The sequence below is a fragment of the Stenella coeruleoalba genome (assembly GCF_951394435.1).
Source record: "Stenella coeruleoalba genome assembly, chromosome: 7".
NCBI classification, from domain to species: domain Eukaryota; kingdom Metazoa; phylum Chordata; class Mammalia; order Artiodactyla; family Delphinidae; genus Stenella; species Stenella coeruleoalba.
The window spans coordinates 105,592,037-105,611,364 of record NC_137153.1 but is presented as its reverse complement, the minus strand read 5'-3'; the positions used below and the strand labels follow the sequence as shown (position 1 = coordinate 105,611,364).

The following is a 19,328-nucleotide window of genomic DNA, read 5'->3' as shown; positions in this document are numbered from 1 at the left end:
TGCAGAGAACCATAGGATGTCCAAGCTGGAAGGGCCCTTGGAGACCAGCGGCCAGCTTTCTCACTGCATAGATGGGAGGACTGAGGGCCAGAGAAGGCAAGTGCCCAAAGCAGGGACCGTAACCTGTGTCTTCTAACTCCCTGGGCTCCTCTGATGGGAAAGGCAGGCGACCATAAATTCATACAGCCAGCCTTGATCAGCACGTTGTGAGCAAACCCAGCCATGCATTCCGCCACTCCCGGCATTCCGCGTTTCATTGCGCTTTGCTCTATCGCGCTTCGCAGATGCTGCAGTTTTTATGAACTGAAGTGTCGTGGCCCCGCTGCATTGTCAGATGATGGTTAGCATGTTTTAGCAATGAAGTATTTTTAAATTAAAGTATGTACATTGTTTTTTAGACATAATGCCATGGCACACTTAATAGACTACAATAGACTACAGTAGACTACTGTAAGCATAACTTTTACATGCGCTGGAAAACCAAAAAGTTCATCTGGCTCATGTTAGCGGGATATTCACTTTACTGCATTGTCCTGGAACCGAAGCCGCAATGTCTCTGGGGTCTGCTTGTATTGCTATTTCAGAACTGTTCTTTTTTTTTTTTTTTTAATTTTGTTGAAGTGTAGCTGATTTACAATGTGTTAATTTCTGCTGTACAGCAAAGTGACTCAGTTATACATCTATATATATATTCCTTTTCATATTGTTTTCCATTCTGGTTTATCACAGGATATTGAATATAGTTCCCTGCATTTCAGTACTATTCTTGAGCAAAAACCGAGCATAAGCCTCTCAGGGTTTACCCACTTCCTCTGCTGGTCTGGATGCTTCTTTGTGTCTCCACAGGACAGGGGTGGTGTGGTGAGTGGAGAGAGCGTGGGGTTAGAGTCAGACACACCTGTGTTTGCACCCCAGCTGTACTCCTGGAAAGCTGAGTGACCTGGGAAAAGCACTTGTGGTCCTAAAACCTGTTTCCTCTTCTGCAAAATTAGGCTAAATGACAGCAGGCTCATAGGGTTGTCGGCTTCAGCAAAGTAGACTAGTGAAGATACCTCGTGTCGTGCCTGGCCTGCAGTAGGTGCTCAGAGCCTTTGAATTTCCTTTCTCGTGTCTTCAGTAGGAGTGTGTTGAACCTGCACAGATGGCTGGCATGTGGGGAGAATGGCCTGTTGGCATTTCACTGGAACTCAAGCTAAAATGCAACAACATAACCAGACATTTTATTACATTCCAAAAATATTTACCAAGCATTGAATATTGAGTGAGAATAGTCATAATACCTAAACTTTTATAACAGTGGACATTTTACCCCGTACCAGGCACTAGGTAACGGACATTAAATGTCTAACTTTTTATTTCCCCCACAGGCATTCTATTGAGTAGATATAATTAGGCTCATTTCACACTGAGAATATTGAGAGTGCAAGTGTTAATGAAGTGACTGATATTACACAGCTAGTTAAATGGCAACACCAGGTGGGGTTCCTGCCTGACCCCAGAGTGCACACGGGGTGTCTTCCTCCCCTGTGCTGGGCACTGGGGCGGTGCTGACAGGCGGAAGCTGTGTGTGTTACATTCTCTGCCCTGAAATAGCACGTAGGCTCAGAGGGAGACAGTCTGTGAACCAGCAACCATCCCACCTGGCAGTACGAAGTTTGTACCAGAAGAATAATGAATGTGGGAGAGAAGGAAAAATGATTCTTGCTGACTCCAGGCATCAAAAGGAAGTCAGAACCTCTACACAGGGACGTCTCATGGCACCAGGCGTTCCTAGCAACACCTAGGAGGCCGCTGTTTATTATCAGGTCCATTGTAAAATGGGGAAACCAAGATCAGAAAGGTGTGGTGACTTGCCCGAAGTCACACAGCTAGGAAGTAGCAGCGTCTGGACTAGACTTCCTTTCTTTCTGTCTCCTCGGCATCCTTCTGCTTCTTGAGCTCATGAAGGGATCCACAGAGGGGGGCTGTGTGAGCTGTAACTTAGAGGATACATACGGTTCTTTAGAAAGAGGAGGGCAGGCCCGGAGGAGGGCAGAGCACGGACAGAGGTACTGAGGTCGGACCCTGCCTACAACAGGCAGCGTTGGGCATTGGCCCAGGTGGTTTCCAGATGCGGGTGGAAGGACAGATGAGGCAGGGTGGTGCTTTGGGCAGTGTGCCTGGGAGCTTTCCTCGGGACTGAGGCAGGCGGGCTCTGCCTTCTCCACTCGGGTCCGAGGCCCTCTGGTGGTGCCGGCAGCTGCAGACAGACACTACGCAGGGCTATTATTGATCCCTGGAATCCCTTTTTGCATGCCAGCACCCTCCCTCCATGTCAGCTTTGCAGCCCAGCACAGATTGAGCGGCAGCTGAATTGACATGAGTTGATTAAAACTCCCAGTAATTATGGGCTCTCGACCGGTCCGGTTGTCCAAATCAATGTCAGCAGTAATAGACAGGCCCTGTTGACAGATTGAGGCTGAGCGGGAGGGGGCGGGGGCCGGGGAGCTTTCCCCACTCACTCCCATTCCTGGCGGTGCTCCAGAGGCCTCCTGGGATAAGGAGCAGTGGGCTCACGCAGTCGCTAATCAACGGGGCGGTTCTTAGGAAAGGACTCAGCGCATGGGATGCTCACTAACCTCGCCAGCAAAATGGGTGTATCTCAGAGGCGCCTCTGAGTTTTGTTGTGGGGATTTGTAGAAATAGCATATGGGAAATATGCAGCCCATGGGAGGTGCTCGATAAATAGCCATTTCATTTCCTTCCTTGCTTCCTTCCCTTCCTCTTCCCAGGATTCTGTATCTGATCTGTGCACCCAAGACTATCCTGCCAGCATCCTCTCTGAGTCCCCTCGTTAACTCATCATAGGGACCTTCCCATAAGGTGCTCAGAATCCTTGTGTAGCCCAAGCCAGTCTGAACCGCTTGTGACATCACAGGCAGGCCGCCTCCATGTGGATCAGGGGAAAGAGCACCTCATTGACAATTTAGGAAATCTTCAGTGGTGGGCACAGCCTGCCTCTCCCTTGCTGTGTGACCTTAGGCAAGTCACTTGGCCTCTCTGGGCTTTAGTTTCCTCATCTGAAGAGTGAACAGGATGATATTGGTCCTACCTTAGCGTTGATGGGAAAAGCAAAAGCTGCCTGTGGCGGTGTTCTGCCTCCTCTCCACATGTAATGGGTCTCCTTCCATTGCTTTCAGAATGTATTTCCTGTCTGGGGGAAAGTAATGAGCTATCCACAACAGGAGTTACCGCTTTTTGAGCACCTGCCATTGTGGCAGGTCTGGGGCAGGTACCTGATCTAGTTTGGTTCTCTCACAAGCCCAGAGAGGTAGGAGTGACTCTCTCCAGTGGAGAGATGTGGAAACCAAGGCTCAGGGAAGCCAGGGCACACAGCGAGGAAGTGGTTTGGCCGGATTTCACTCGCAGCTGTGGGGATGCTGTGTAGCTGCCAGCGTGCTCAGCCTTTCATTCACGCCTAAGCTCACAGTTGCCGTTGTCTCGTTTAATCTTGACCGTGATCTTATGGGGCAGTGCTACTGTTAGGAAGCAGCGCTCTTCCCAGGAGGTAGTACTATCATTCCGCTTCCATTGGCAATGAGAGAGAAAGCAAACGCTTACAGAGCCCTTGGAGGAGGACAAAGCTTTGCCCGTGGTTAGGCAGGTTTGGAGGCATCCTTGTGATTTCTTAAAGTGCGCTCCCTCAATCAAAGGAAATTCTCCATTTTCTTCTGAAATACTTTAGACCTAGTTCTCCCCTTTTCAAGATCCATAGTGGCTTTGGTACAAACCCAAGCAGCTCAGAGCTAAAAGGCTTCTCCAACTTCCTATTGCCCAATTCCTTCATCTTACAGCAGAGGAAACAGACTCAGAGGGTGGGATGCGCTTGCCTGAAGCCATCCAGCGAGTCAGAGACCGACGCCAGGCAGAACTGGAACTCAGCGCTCTGGAGAGCCTTTCCCATGCATCTCTAGAGGGCTGGCTAGGATCTCGCTTCTTATCTCCAGCATCCCATCTGCCTCCCGCTTCCACTTTGAGGACAGGCTCAGAGAAGCCTCGTGATGAGCTCAAGGTGACAGCCAGTACGAGGCTGGGTCTAAGCTGGAGCTCTTTCCATTACCCCATGCTGCCTGTCAGGCCCCAGGTTGTAGAGGAGAGTAGAGGTACCACATTCCTGTCTCCCAGGACCCAGGGAGGGGCAGGGCTCATCCTCCAGCACCACTGGGAAACCCCCCCAGGCTTATTCACTACATGAATCAATCCGACCCCAGGAAAAGTTACTCTGTTTTGCAAGTTGGTTGTTTTTCCTTCTGCTTAGAACAGCTGGTCCACCTTCTAGACTTGGGGGGTGGGGTGGTAATACAGCTCATTACAAATTTTGTGCTGGGAGCAATTTGCATTCCATAATTAATGAACATTAAAATGCATAATTACAAACAGAAACAAATGGCTTGGTGCTGATGAAAAGTCAGGCTGGGAAGGAGCCAGAGGCTCAGGGGATGGAGGAGGAGGCTGGAGAGAGCAGGGCAGGGCCAGCCTGTGCTGGAAACAGCTGGGAATCCCCCAGTTGCCTCCCCTCCACCTGCTAAGATCCTTAAGGCTTTAAGCCTTAGGGACCCAGGCCCAGGGTCTTCCTGGGGGTTCTCTTCTGAGATGGGGCAGAATGGGGGCTGTGAAGCTCTGGAGCCCAGCTGACCTGAGTTAGACCCCAAGCTCTCTCACCTACTTACTATAAAGCCTCAGGCAAAGGAGCAACACTCCAGGGATTGGGGTTATTCTCAGCTGGACCTGCCCCCTTTCTCCTACCCACTCCTTGTCCCCCAGAGCCCACCTCCCCAGGCTCCTTGTGTGAGCTCTAAGAAAGTACTTGGAGATAACTGAATTCACTTACTTCAGTAATCTCTTCAAAGTAGCAAGTCAAATCACTTATTCCTCTGCCAACAACCCTCCAGTGCCTTCCAGTTATACTTGAATAAGCTTGAGATGCCTTCTCATGGCAGAAGCCCGGGGTCAGTAACTTTTTTTGTATAAAGGACCACATAGTAAAGATTTTAGGCTTTGCAAGTCACACGTGGTCCTTTTGTGTGTGTGTGTGTCTCATATTCTTCTTTAAAAATCAAACAAAACAAACAAACAAAACAACTTTAAAAATGTAAAGAGACATTTTTAGCTCTGGGGCTGTGCGAAAATAGGCTGTGGGGGGGAGTGGAGTTCTTTTCTCTGTTCCACTAAAAACAACTAAAAACTCTGCAGGTTATATATAAAACAAACTGTGAGAAGTGGAGAGAGGAGAAGGCGGCAGACCAGTTAGGGATTTTGAGACACGAGGAAGGACATGGTGGTCATTCCCTGGGTTTTATTTTTGCCTCATAGGTCCCAAACTTGGAGCTCAAGGAGACAGCAGCTCAGAAAGGCTGATAGATAAAGACACAAACAAGCGAACAAAAAGAGAGAGAAAAAAAAAAAAAAAAAAAGCCTGCTTTCTTAAGGCAAAGTATCAGGAAAAGGGCAGCTGACCAAGATAGAAAATTTTAGGTGCTAACCATTCTATTCAGGCCAAACATCACAGAAAATTATAATTTCAAGGATAACAACATGCCTCCTCCTCCACCCATGCTAATAAAGGCCAAGGAGGGAACTAGATGCCATCCTTTGCAGGCTGTACTGAGACCATCTGCCAACCCAGTTCCCCCTCCCTGCTGGGGTGGTGTCAGACAAGGTCAAGTAAGGAGCCAGGACTTTAATCCCCACTGAGAGGTAATGAGCAACCCTCCTACCCCCATCCAAGGTCCATCCAGTGTCAGTGGAGACTAAATAAAGAGCCTGGACTTCACCCCAACCTTCAGTAATAGGGTACTCTTCCCCTCCCTGCTGAGGTATTACCAGAGGAGACCTAGTAGAAAGTCAGGACCATTGACCATTGATCAGTAGTGATGAAACCAACCCCCACCCCACCCAGATGGTGTCAGTGGGGAACAGTAACTCAGCACACCTAACCATTCCCATCCAGGAAACTATCAGTGGAGTCCTAATAGGGAGTCAGCTTCCCACCACCCCCCAGCAGTAATGAGGACCCTTCCCTCTTGGGTATCAGTGGAGGCCAAGTGGGGAAACTGGGATTCTGCCTCCCCCTGACAATAACAAGGTGTGTCTCCCCTTTCACCTGCTGGAGCAGTGTCAGAAAAAGCCAGATTTAAAAATATATATTTAAGATTCAGAATTTTAAAAATAATATAACATAATGTCCCAAATATCTAGGTTTCCATTGGGAATCACTTGTCATACCAAGAACCAGGGAGATCTCAAACAGAATGAAAAGAGACAACCAGTAAATGCCGCTACCAAGATAACAGAGATATTAGAATTATCTGACAAATATGTTGGAATAGCCATCATAAAAATGCTTAAGCAAGCAATTATATGCACAAATGGAAAAAAAATCTCAGCAAAGAAGTAAAAGATATAAAGGAGAAGCAAATGGAAATTATGTAACTGAAAAATACAATAATTGATTTACAAAATGCAGTGGATTGACTCACCAGCAGAATGGAGAGGACAAGGAAATAATCAATGAACTGAAAGATAGTACAGTAGAAATTACCCACTCTGAACATCAAGAGAAAATAGATTGGAAAAGAAAATGAACACAGTCTCATGGGCCTGTGGGACTGTGAAAAAAGATCTAACATTTGTGTCATTGGGGGCCCAGAAGAAGAGAAGAAAGAGAGCAGGACTAAAAAAGTACTCAAAGAAATTATGGCTACAAATTTCTAATTTAGCAAAATGACTCATCCTACAGATTCAAAAAGCTGAGCAAACTCAAGGATAAACACAAAGAAATCCACACCAACACATCATAGTCAAATTTCTGAAAATATCTTCAGTTTTTCAAAAGAAAAAATCTTATTAACAAGGAGAGAGAAATGACATCTATAGGGGAAACACAATTTGAATGATGGTGGAATTCTCATAAGAAATCATGGAGGCCAGAAGGAAGTGGCACAACATTTTTCAAGTGCTAAATGAAAAAGAGCTGTCAATGCAGAATCCTATGTCCAATAAAATATCCTTTAGCAATGAAGGAGAAATGAAGACATTCTCAGATGAAGGAAAACTAAGAAAATGTTGTCACCTGCAGACTTAGTCTAAATAAATGGCTAATGAAAGTTACCAAACAAAAAGGAAGTCATAAAAGAAGGGATCTTGGAACACTGGGAAGGAAGAAAACACAGTTAGCAAAACCATAGGTAAATGCATTAGACCTTCCTTCTCCTCTTGAGTTATCTTCATTGTGTTTGATGGTTAAAGCCAAAATGATAGCAGTGTCTGATGTGATTCTGAATACAGTCCACCCAATATCCCCAGGTTTCATATCCACGGATTACACCAACCTCTGATGTAAATTTCCCAGCTGGTTGAATTTGTGGATGGGAAACCTGCAGTTGTGGAGGGCTGAGTGTATTTATTGCACCAGGCCGTATGAGGGACGTGAGCATCGGTGGAGTTTGGTATCTGTGTGGACTCCTGGAACCAATCTGCTATGGATACCAAGGGACAACTGTATATTCAGAGGAATATTTAAGAAAATTATGTTATAAATGGGAGAGGATAAAGGGACATAAAGAGAAGTAAGCTCTCTTTTTTAAATAATTTATTTGTTTTTATTTTTGGCTGCGTTGGGTCTTCGTTGCTGCATGCAAGCTTTCTCTAGTTGCGGTGAGCAGGGGCTACTCTTCATTGAAGTGCACGGGTTTCTCATTGCGGTGGCTTCTCTTGTTGCAGAGCATGGGCTCTAGGTGCGTGGGCTTCAGCAGTTGTGGCATGCAGGCTCAGTAGTTGTGGCTCACGGGCTCTAGAGTGCAGGCTCGGTAGTTGTGGCACATGGGCTCAGTTGCTCTGCAGCGTGTGGGATCTTCCCAGACCAGGGCTCGAACCCGTGTCCCCTTCATTGGCAGGCAGATTCTTAACCACTGTGCCACCAGGGAAGTCCCAAGAGAAGTAAGCTTTCTACACATCACTTAAACTGGTAAAATAATGGCACCAGTACACTATGGTAAGTTATGCATACTAGAACGACCACTAAAAACTTTACAAAGAGATGTACCCCAAAATATTATAGATAAATTAAAAAGAATTTCTAAAAAATGTTCAAGTAACCCACAGGAAGGTAAGGCAGGGAAAGCAGAGAAATGCAAAGCAGAGATGAGAAAACAGAAAGTAAACCAGTGGACTTAAGTTCTAAGCTATCAATAATCACATTAAATGTAAGTGATCTAAATACCCAAATTAAAGACAGAAATTGGCAGAGTGGGTTAAAAATCATGACACAAATATATGCTCTCTACAAGACATTCACTTCACATATAATGATTTAGGCAGGTTGAAAGTAAACAGATCAGAGAAGACATATACATAGCAAACAAAAGCTGGAGCAGCTGTATTAATATCATATAAAGTAAGCCTTAGAGCAAAGAAGGTTATCAGAGAAGGACACTGTATAATAATGAAAGGGCTGTCCACCAGGAAGACATAGAAATCATAGATATTTATGCATCAGACAACAGAGCTGCAAAATGTATGAAGCAAAAACTAATTGAAGTGAAAGGAAAAGTAGACTAATCCACAGTTATAGTTGGATCCTTCCACACCCCTCCCCCCACAACTGATACAACACTTAGACAGAAAGTAGCAATGTTATAGATTAGGTTAGTAACACCTCCAACCAAAAGGATCTAGTTGACATTTATAGAACACTCTGCGCCGCAACGACAGAATGCTCATTCTTTTTAAGTACCTATGGGACGTGTACTGAAATGGACCATATTCTGGGCCTTGGTAAAAGGCTCAACAAATTTAAAGAATTTAAATCATACAGAGTGTGTTCTCCAGCCACCACAGAATCAAACTAGAAAGCAATAACAGATAACAGAAAAATCTCTAAATACTTGGAAACTACACAACACATTTCTAAATAATGCATGGGTTGAGAGGGAGTCTCAAGGGCAATTAAAAATACATTGAACTGAATGAAATAAAAATAGAGTATATCAAAATGTATGGGACACAGCTAGCACAGTAATTCATCTTCTCCTTAAAGTAAAAGTCTTTATATTTAATGAGGAGGAAATTTATAGCCATAAATGCATACATTAGATAAAAAGTTTCAAATTAATAATCTAAGTTCCCCACCTCGAGAACCTACAAAAAGGAGAACAAAAGAAGCTCAAAGCAAACAGAAGAAAGGAAATCAATGCAATTGAAAACAGAAAAATAGATAAAATCAATGAAACCAAAAAAAAAAAAGGAAGATTCTTTGAAAATGTCAAGAAAATTGAAAAAAGATAAACAAAATAGCAAGACTTTTAAAGAAAAGAAGAGGGAAGACACAAGTTACCAATATCAGGAATGAGACGGATAATATCACTACAGACCCTGCAGATGTCAAAAGGATTAATAAAGGAATGTTACAAATAGCTATACACACATATATTTGACAACCTAGATGAAATGGATCAATTCCTTGAAAAATGCAAAATATCACGTCACCCAATATGAAATAGATATTTGAATAGCCCTATAACTACTAAGAAAATTGAAATTGTAACTTAAAAACTCCCCCAAAAGAAATCTCTAAGCTTGAGCAGTTTCACTGGAGATGTAAACCTCAGTGTAAGTCTCACGCTTCATACAAAAATTAACTTGAAGTGTATCACAGAATTAACTGTAAAACATAAAGCTGTAACACTTCTAGAACACACACATACACACACACGAGAAAATATTTGAGATTTGAGCTTGGCAAAGAGTTCTTAGATTCCAAGATATAGATTTTATGATACATAAAAGAGAAAATAACTTGGATTTCATCAAAATTAGAAACATTTGCTCTGTGAAAGCTCAGTTGAAAAAGATGAGAAGACAAATTACAGAGTGGGAGAGAAAATATTTGCAAACTGCATATTTGACAAAAGTCTAGTGTCTAGACTATATAAGGAACTTCCAAACCTTAACAATTAAAAACAAACAATCCAATTAGAAAATGAAAAAAAGACACTGAGAGACATCTCACTGAAAAGGATATAAAGGTGGAAAATAAACACAAAAGATGTTCAGCATCGTTAACGATTAGAGACATACAAATTAAAACCACAGTGGATGGGCTTCCCTGATGGCACAGTGGTTAAGAATCCGCCTGCCAATGCAGGGGACACCGGTTCGAGCCCTGGTCCGGGAAGATCCCACATGCCGCAGAGCAACTAAGCCCGTGTGCCACACCTGCGCTCTAGAGCCTGCACTGTAGAGCCTGCGTGCCACAACTACTGAAGCCCGCGCACCTAGAGCCTGTGCTCCGCAACAAGAGAAACTGCCGCGGTGAGAAGTCTGCACACCTCAATGAAGAGTAGCCCCCACTTGACGCAACTAAAGAAAGCCCACGCACAGCAACGAAGACCCACCACAGCCAAAAATAAATGAATGAATGAGTGAAAAAACACAGTGGAGGTATTACTACACACCTGTCAGGATGTGTAAATAAAATGAAAAATACTGACGACATCAAATGCTGATGAGGATGTGGAGAAACTGGATCGCTCATGTTTTGCTGGTGGGGATTTAAAATAGTACAACCGCCCTGAAAAAGTGTGGCAGCTTCCTAAAAATATTAAACATGTAACGACCGTACAACCCAGAAATTATACTCCATGGCTTTTTTCCCCCCAGAGACATGAAAATGTATGTCCACACAAAAACTTGCACACTAACGTTTGTAGCAACATTATTCATAATAGCCAAGAACTGGAAACAACCCACATGTCCTTCATCAGGCAAACAGTTAAACTATAGTCCATCCATAGCATGGCATAATACTCTGCAATATAAAAGGAACTAAATATTGATACATGAAGACACCTGGATGAATATGAGAATTATGCTAAGTGAAAAAAAACCCTAAAAGGTCACAAACTATGTGGTTTTATTTATGTAACATTCTTGAAATGACAACAGTATAGAAATGGAGAGCATATTAGTGGTTGCCAAGTATTAAGGAAGGGAGTCAAGTGAGAAGTGGGTATGGCTTTAAAAAGGCAAGAGGAGGAATCTATGTAGTGATGGAAATGTTTTGTATCTTGATTATCAATGTATATATCCTGGTTGTCATATTTTGATATAGTTTTGCAAGATATTACTATTGAGGAAAACTGGTAATAATCTGGATCTCTCTGTATTGTATTATTTCTTACAGTTGCATGTGAATCTATTATAAGCATCTCAAAATTGTAATATATATATAACTAAAAAAAAAAAAAAAGCACAGGCCTCTGACAGGATTTGGCCTAGAGACCATAGTGTGCCAACTTCTGGCTTAAGTGATTTGGTCACTTTCTACATCTCACCCCTTGCCTTGTGCCAACATTGCTTCCCCCTGTCTCACGGAGCTTCAGCTGCATTGGCTTCCTCTGTTCCATGGACAGGCCAACACTGTTCCTGCCTCAGGACTTTCATACGTGCTGTTCCTTCTTGGATAACTCTTCCCACTTACACTCACCTGGGAGATTCCACTTATTATTCAGGCTTAGTTCAAGTGCTCAATGTATGCCTCCTTTATCCCCGTTCACTTTTTATCATGTTGCACTTTTGTTGTACTTTTTACTCTATGAAATAATCATTTTACTTCTTGTTAATCATTTTTCTTCTCCCTAGAATTTAAGCCCCATGAGAGCAGGGTCTTGCTTGTCTTCTTTACTACTGCATGTCCAGCACCCAGCATCTTTGCTTAGCACTGAATAGATGTTCAATATACATTTGTTAAATGGTCCAAAGAAGGACTCATATGGATGAGAAAGAAAAGATAAACGGATAGTTCCAGTTAGGTTTTATGGGAGGGAATGGGTTCATTCATTTATCATTTGTTCCACTTAACCCATTCATTTATCCTTCATTTATTGAGTGCCTATTGTGTGGCAGGTTCTGAGCCAGATTCTTGGGGTTTTTTTTTTTTTTTTTTTTTTTTTTTTTTTTGCGGTACTCAGGCCTCTCACTTGTGGCCTCTCCCGTTGCGGAGCACAGGCTCCGGATGCGCAGGCTCAGCGGCCATGGCTCACGGGCCCAGCCACTCCGCGGCACGTGGGATCTTCCCGGACCGGGGCACGAACCCGCGTCCCCCGCATCGGCAGGCGGACTCTCAACCACTGCGCCACCAGGGAAGCCCCAGAGCCAGATTCTTTAGGTTGTTTTCTCATAGGGTCACCAGAAATGCCTCCCAGAGAGACATTCTTATTTCCGTCTTACAGATGAGAAGCCTGAGTTTGTCTTTGAGGTGAAGCACTTGCCTAGATGCTCAGTGTCAAAGGCCTGTGTGCAATTCAAGGCTAACATCAGTCCTACTCGTCCCGTCTTCAAGGTGTTGCCTCCATTTAAGGAAGAAAAGCTGAGGCCCAATTAGGTTCAAGGTCACCGGGCGGGTGAGCGGTGTACCTGAGAAGAGTTCTGATCTTCCTGTCTCTAGTACACCAGAATCTCCGTTTTGCCCCAGTGACATTCATCTCTTTCCTCTAAGAAGACATCCCCGACCCAAGCCTGCCTACTCCAATATTCGCCAATCACATTTGCAGAATTTCCATTTTCCCATTCAAGTTACACTGTGCTTCTTCATGTTTGCTTTGTAACTAGTGCTCTGTCTGACAGATATATGTATTTCTCATTTCTCAAACTAGATCCTAAGCTTCTTAATCATACCCAGAACGACAACTACCATTTGCCAAACACTGTGTGAAGCACTTGTTACATTTATCTCACTGTATTAGTTATCTTTTGCTGTGTAACAGATTATCCCCAAATTGGGCATCTTAAAACAAAAAGCGTTTATTATCTCACACCATTTTTTTTTTTTTTTTGCGGTACGCGGGCCTCTCACTGTTGTGGCCTCTCCCGTTGCGGAGCACAGGCTCCGGACGTGCAGGCTCAGCAGCCATGGTTCACGGGCCCAGCCGCTCCGCGGCATGTGGGATCTTCCTGGACCGGAGCACGAACCCGTGTCCCCTGCATCGGCAGGCGGACTCTCAACCACTGCACCACCAGGGAAGACCCTCACACCATTTTTAAGGATTAGAAATTTAGAAGTGGCTTAGCAAACTGGGTGGTTTAAGAAAATAGAAATGTATTTTCTCAAGTTTCTGGAGGCCAGAAATCTGAAATCAAGATTGTCAACAGGGTCTTCCTCCCTCAAAGGGCTCCAGGGGAGAAAGCATCCTTGTCTCTCCAGCTTCTGGTGGCTGCAGCACTTGGTGACTTGTGGCCACATCGCTCCAATCTGCGCTCTATCCCCACGTGGTCCTTTGCATGTGTGTAATTTCTCTGTGCCTCTTTTTTATAAGGACATTTGTGACAGCATTTAGAGCTACCTAGATAGATAATCCCCATTAGTCTCCTCATCTCAAGAGCTTTAATATAATTACATCTGCAAAATAACGTTACCATAGAAGGTAACATTCACAGGTTCCGAGGGTTAAGATGGGGACGCATCTTTGGGAGCCATTATCAGCCCTGCCACACCACCCCATAGGTTTGCCATAAGGATTAACTACGTTAAATTAGATACAGTGTTTAGATTATGCCTGGAATATAGAACATATTGTTTTAAAGAATAAAAGTGGTAGGGAATCAGTGGGGGGTGGAAAGAACTGTGAGTAATACCCCGCCCCAGATGTCTCCTGTTACCTGGTGAGAAGGTCAGCCCTTCCTTCCAGCACTCACCCCTACATCTCTGCAGACAGATGACCCGGCCCCAGGTACCAGCACACAGCTCCCAATGACCCCATGACTAGGTGCCTTTCTGTCTGACAGTGAATGTTCTGAGACAAGCAGGGGCCTCCTCTAAGCTTGTATTAATATGTACAGCACTTCACTCCCATAGAAAATTGATTTTTCTTTTTAAGCACAAAATGTAGCCAGTTTTATAACCTTTCTGCAGCTTGACAAAGGCCATTTATAACCAACTGTCTCTGTCACCCTTCCTGGCGCCAGTCTCAAATGTCTTGAAGAACTCTCTCGTGCATCTGTAATTATGAATTCTTCTTAGGCAAAATTTAATTTCTAAGAGAGATGACCTTTTTTGGTTATTGTGGTTTTTGTAAATTAATTTTGGGGTGTGTGTTTTGTTATTGATGTTGTTCAGGATGACGGCTTGGGGAGGGGACGAGGGAGCTGGTTGGGAGGAGAGGAACGTTGGGAGGGCGTTTTAATCAGCGATGTCCAGTGATAGATGAGGAGGGCCGGGCTCTGGGTGTTAATCTTGGTGGACAGGAAATGCCAGCAGGGTGACTGAAATTAAAACCTAGTACCTCATTTTCTCTCCCAAACGCGGGAGAATTGGAACTTCTTCTCCATCTGCTGGACTGGAGATGAGCTCAGCCTCATCAAATGATGGGAAACTAAATTAAATAACTAGGTGGTTCTACCGAGGGTATAAGAGCCTCCATTTACGGAGCACTTAGCAGGTACACCCTTAGCTGGGCACACCAGAAGAGCATTCGACTGAGGTCACTCAAGGTTGGAATTGTTGAGCTTTTAAGGGACCAGAGGGCAACCCGTTTGGTTACCTGGAGGAAAATTCACATGGCCTGGCAGAGGGTTTGATATCATCTGCAGAAGACCTTGGCTGTCAGCTTTAGGAAGATTCGCTTTGTTGTTGTTTAGAATTCATTTATTTATTTAAGCTGGGGAGTGATGCTACTTAGAAATATCACTCTGGAGACCATTAGGAGGATGGTATACAACAGGCCAGACTGCAGGCCAGCAGACTGTGTAGGAGGCCTTTGTGAAGATGCAGGAGTCTCATTTAGGACTTCAGGTACTAGGATGGAGAAGAGGTGACACATTCAAGACAGGAAGGAAGAGAACTCACATTTGATGAGTACCAAATTTCATGCCAAATTCTAAAGTAAGTTATGCAGCCCCTGTGGTCCAGCTTAAGCTTGACAACAAATCCACAGATGCAGGTGCTAGGCTCGTTTAACAGATAAGGAAGTTGAATCTCAGAGAGGGTGAGTAACTTGCCCCAGATCACACAGGGAGAAGGAGAAGATCTGGAACTTAAACTCATATTGGTAAAAGCTCTTTAAAATATATCTGGCTGCCTCCCATGGTGACCCTATTGGACAATAATAATAAACACAATAATGATGATGATCCCAGCAATATTAGTATTCATAGCAGCTCACTTTTTCTGTATGGTTGCCGTATGAGCCACAGAGTTCTAACTACTTTGCACACACTGTCTCCCTTCATTCTCATAATTTTACAAGATATCGACAAAAGCTCCATTTTACAGGTGGGCACACTGAGGTTCAGAGAGGTAAAGGAATTTATCCAAGGCCACACAGCTATTAGGGGGTCAAATGAGACTTTGAACCTGTCTCTACAGTCCCAACACCTGCCCCTTTTCAGAAGGTGGGAGGAGAGGGCGTGATGAGACCCTCCACTTCTTCAGCTGTAACCACCCTGTTGCTGTCTCTCTGAGCAGTGCCCTGAGGAGCTGAGGCCCATGAAGGACGGCTCCGGCTGCTATGACCACTCCAAAGGCATCGACTGCTCCGATGGCTTCAACGGCGGCTGCGAGCAGCTGTGCCTGCAGCAAACACTGCCTTTGCCCTACGATGCCACCTCCAGCACCATCTTCATGTTCTGCGGGTGAGTCTCTGTCCCCGAGGCCCGGCCTCTCCCTTCACAGCTGTGGGAGGGATGCAGGAAAAAGATCAGGAACCACAGCCTGGCCCAGCTGGGACTGACCTTCAATGAAATGGCCTTTCTTCCTCTCCTTTTTCAGCCCAAGAGGAAAAAGGCAACAATATAACCTTTGGTTGGGGGTTGAAAAGAAGAATGGAAGAAGAAAAATAAATAATTGATTAGTGGTTATGACAAGTGGAATCCTTGCTCAGGCTACATCCTAGGGTCAGGATTTTTTTCTGCAAAAGTCTCTTGCCCCTTCTGCATCACCCTGTAGCCACGGTCAGTGTATTTTGGAGACAAAAGCAGGCACCCTGAAGGTGTCCCTGAGAAACCAGGAGGTGTGATGCTTAAGAACACGGGCTTAGCCTGGGCTTTCAACTTTCTTTCTGCAGGGATTAAGCAGTGCCAAGTTCAGAGGTTACCCCCTCTTTGTCCTAATGCCCCTGTCAATAATGATAATTAATTGGGGGAGCTGAGGTGGAAAAGAAACAATGCAGGCAAAGCTCAAAGTTCTCGCTCATGCTAAGAAATCAGCTGAGTTTTAAACTTAGTATGAGACTGAAAGAGGGGGTCACGTTAGGACCAACTTGCTGGGTGACCTGGGACAAGTCACTGTCCCTCTCTGGGCTGCAGTTTGACGACTTGTGAAATGAGATCTTCGGACAACGACGCCTAATAGTTGTTCCAATTTATCTTGTCCTCCTTGTTGAAAAAGTCTGCAGTGGGAGTTACCTCTGCCATGGAGAGCTTCTAGCATAGCATTTGGTCCTCAGCAGTCACTCAAGAAAATGGCAGCCTTTTTTCTTCTCTTCATTCCCTTTCTGATGATGTCTTCATATTAGAAAATTTGCTCATTTTTTGACATTCTGTGACTCAGAAAAATAATTCTTTGCTTGTGCAAGATGGTTGGTCATTGAAGGGTGCTCAGTGCTTTACTAAGATAGAAAAGCAGAATAAAGTGTAAACAAACTTTTCAGTCCTGCGTATTACGAAAGAGGAGGTGGGGGAATGTGTATGGGTTTAATCTCAGTTTAACAGAAAATTACCTTTACCTGCATGGTTCTAGTCCATGGGGTCTGGTTTTCCTTCTGCGGCTAATGTCAGGGTCTCCCTACCCCAGCCCCAGTTACACTGGGTGCTGCAGGCGCCCTTGAGCCGTTGTTAAAGCAACTTGCCGGAGGCCCTAGATATGTATCAGTCAGATAAATAAGACATAAAGTATTGTATGCAGACATGAACTTTAAGGGTCTCTCCTCAGTTTAAGTGACTGCAGGGCAGTGTTGAGTAAATTATGCGTGGTACTTAACATCTCTATGCCTCAGTTTTCTCATCTGTAGAAAAGATGATAATAGCATCTCTCTACAGAGTTGCTATGAGGATTAAATGCATTACATTAATTACATCACAGTTTACATTACTATTTCTAAAGTCCTTTGGAACAGTGCCCTGCACAGAGTTAGCACTAGTGTGTATTTGTTAAGTAAAATAGCTAAAGTGAGTGATAGTAATGACAACAGCCCTCCACTTGCTCAGTGACCTGAGGTGCTCAACCTCTTAGTTTCCGGGTCTGTGAGACACGGACAAACTAACCTTTCCTACCCAGAAAGGTCTCTTAAAGTTTTAAGTTAGACTGAATTGGGAGAGGGTGCTGTGAGCTGTTGAAGCTCGTCCAAATGCTGATAAACAGGACAAAAAAACGAGACTAAAACCCAGGTCTCCTTAAACCAGCTGCAGTGTCAACATGCTTTGAAAATTGTCTATTAAGGATGCAAATGAGAAGTTAGCCACACTTGTTAGAAGCACTGTAAACAAAACCATTAGCAGGTACTTGTGTGAAAGCTGGTCTAGAGAAGTGGCAGGCTACTGAATTAAACAAGGAAAACAAAACCCTCCTCCAGGGGACTTTGTCGACTTGCTCAGAGCTCTGTGCCTTTTCTGAGAGTTTCCTGGGTAGCACAGGTTTAATAAACCTATTTGCAGGCAGGTTAATAATAGCAGCTAACACTTATTAAGCACTTCCTACATGCCATGACTGTGCTAAGTACTTTGATGACATTAGCCCATTGAATTCTCATACCAACTCTACAAGGGAGGTACTAGTATTATTATGATCTCGATTTACTGTCAAGAAAACCAGGCACAGAGGGGCTCAGTGACTTGCTCAAGGTCACACAGCTAAATAAACAGGGGCGTCGAGATTGAAACCCAGTCCACGGGGCTCCAGTATTAGTCAAAACAGATCTGATATCACTCCTGGCCTCTGGCCACTCCCGGCCATGTGGTTTTGAGCAAATCACTAGACCTCTCTGAGACTCTTGTTTCATGTAGAATCAGATGTGATTGCAGCAGCATTGTGAGGGTTAATTGAAATCACATGTGCATAGAGTCCAGCACGTGTAAGCACTCACTAAATGGTAGCTATACTTAGTCTGATAGGTATAAAGCCATCTCATTTAATCCTCCAATGACTGAATTGTATGTCCTGTTTCCTGTTCTGTCTCCAGCACATTAGAACAGTGCCTGACACGTAGTAGGTGCTCAATTAATAATTGTGAAATTAAGTTCCTCAATTGACACGGCTAAGGAAGTTGTTCACAGTCTGGCCTTTTCAGCTGTATTTCCAGTTACGTCCCTATTCCTGAATTAGGCATCTTGGCTTCAGCTTCTGGAGTGTTCAGCATTGTTTCCTCTGCTTCTCCTCCTCTCTTCCCCCCACTACCCCCCATTTGTCCGTGGCCGTTTAGCTTGAATGCTCTGTTTCATCTTCAAGTCTTGGTATAGATCTTAACCTTCTTCAGCCAGTCTTCTCTGAGTCTCAAGAGAAGTCCAAAAGTGAGATGTGTAGTTACCGTGGAGCTGGGTATATAATGCCTTGCCCTTTAAAATGGATACCATTTAAATGTTGGCTTAATATTTACCAAATCTTAATATTTATAGGAAAGACTGTTTTTCTTGTCTTATATTAGTTTGTTTTTTTTTGTTTTTTCTTTTCTACCCATAGGGCCTTCTTACCAGGGAAGGGCCATTGACATTTTGTCTCCAATTCTAATTTATCCCAGTGAAATCTTGACACCTCTTGCAGACTGGACCGCTGGCTGGCTGTTCTGGTTGTCAGCCCTAGTCAGGTCAAGTTCCTCAAAACTGAGTAAAGCATCCTTTCTCTGGAGTCACACAGCCCCCTGCCCCAAGCTTCTCACTGTCGCAGCCTCACTGCTGTGTTGACTTACCTGCTTTCCTGTCCGGTCCCTGTCACACTGCAGACTCCTCATGAGCAGAGACTAGGTCTTAATCACCTGTGTGTCCCCGTTGTCACTGCTTGCCCAAGGACTTTTTCAAAGCCATAACTGTCGAATTAAAGAATTCATCCACCTAAGATTTGCTGCCCCAACTCTGTGCCTGGTCTTTTGTGGGGTGATAAGAATGCAAAGAAGCATTGAGTACAAGTCCTTGCCCACCAGGGGCAAAGTGGACTCTGAGGACAGGTGTTTGAGCCTCACTTGGTCCTGATTGATGTTGATAGACTACAGGTAACAGTAGGATAAGAGAAGCAGGTGGATTTGAGATAGGTTGAAAAGGTCATTGTATACTAAGATGAAACATTTAGAATGAATCTTATGGGTGAG

General features: G+C 44.3%; 1 protein-coding gene across 19 annotated transcripts in view; it reads left to right on the top strand.

Annotated features, from left to right (window-relative positions):
* ASTN2 (astrotactin 2) overlaps window positions 1-19,328 on the top strand; it is a 1,502,867-nt gene that overhangs the window by 1,163,191 nt on the left and 320,348 nt on the right. For all 19 annotated transcript variants that reach the window (XM_079927232.1, XM_079927229.1, XM_079927230.1 and 16 more), the window contains one exon: window positions 15,500-15,666. In XM_079927232.1, coding sequence (XP_079783358.1) covers window positions 15,500-15,666 — 167 coding nt within the window. The remainder of the gene's footprint in view (window positions 1-15,499; window positions 15,667-19,328) is intronic.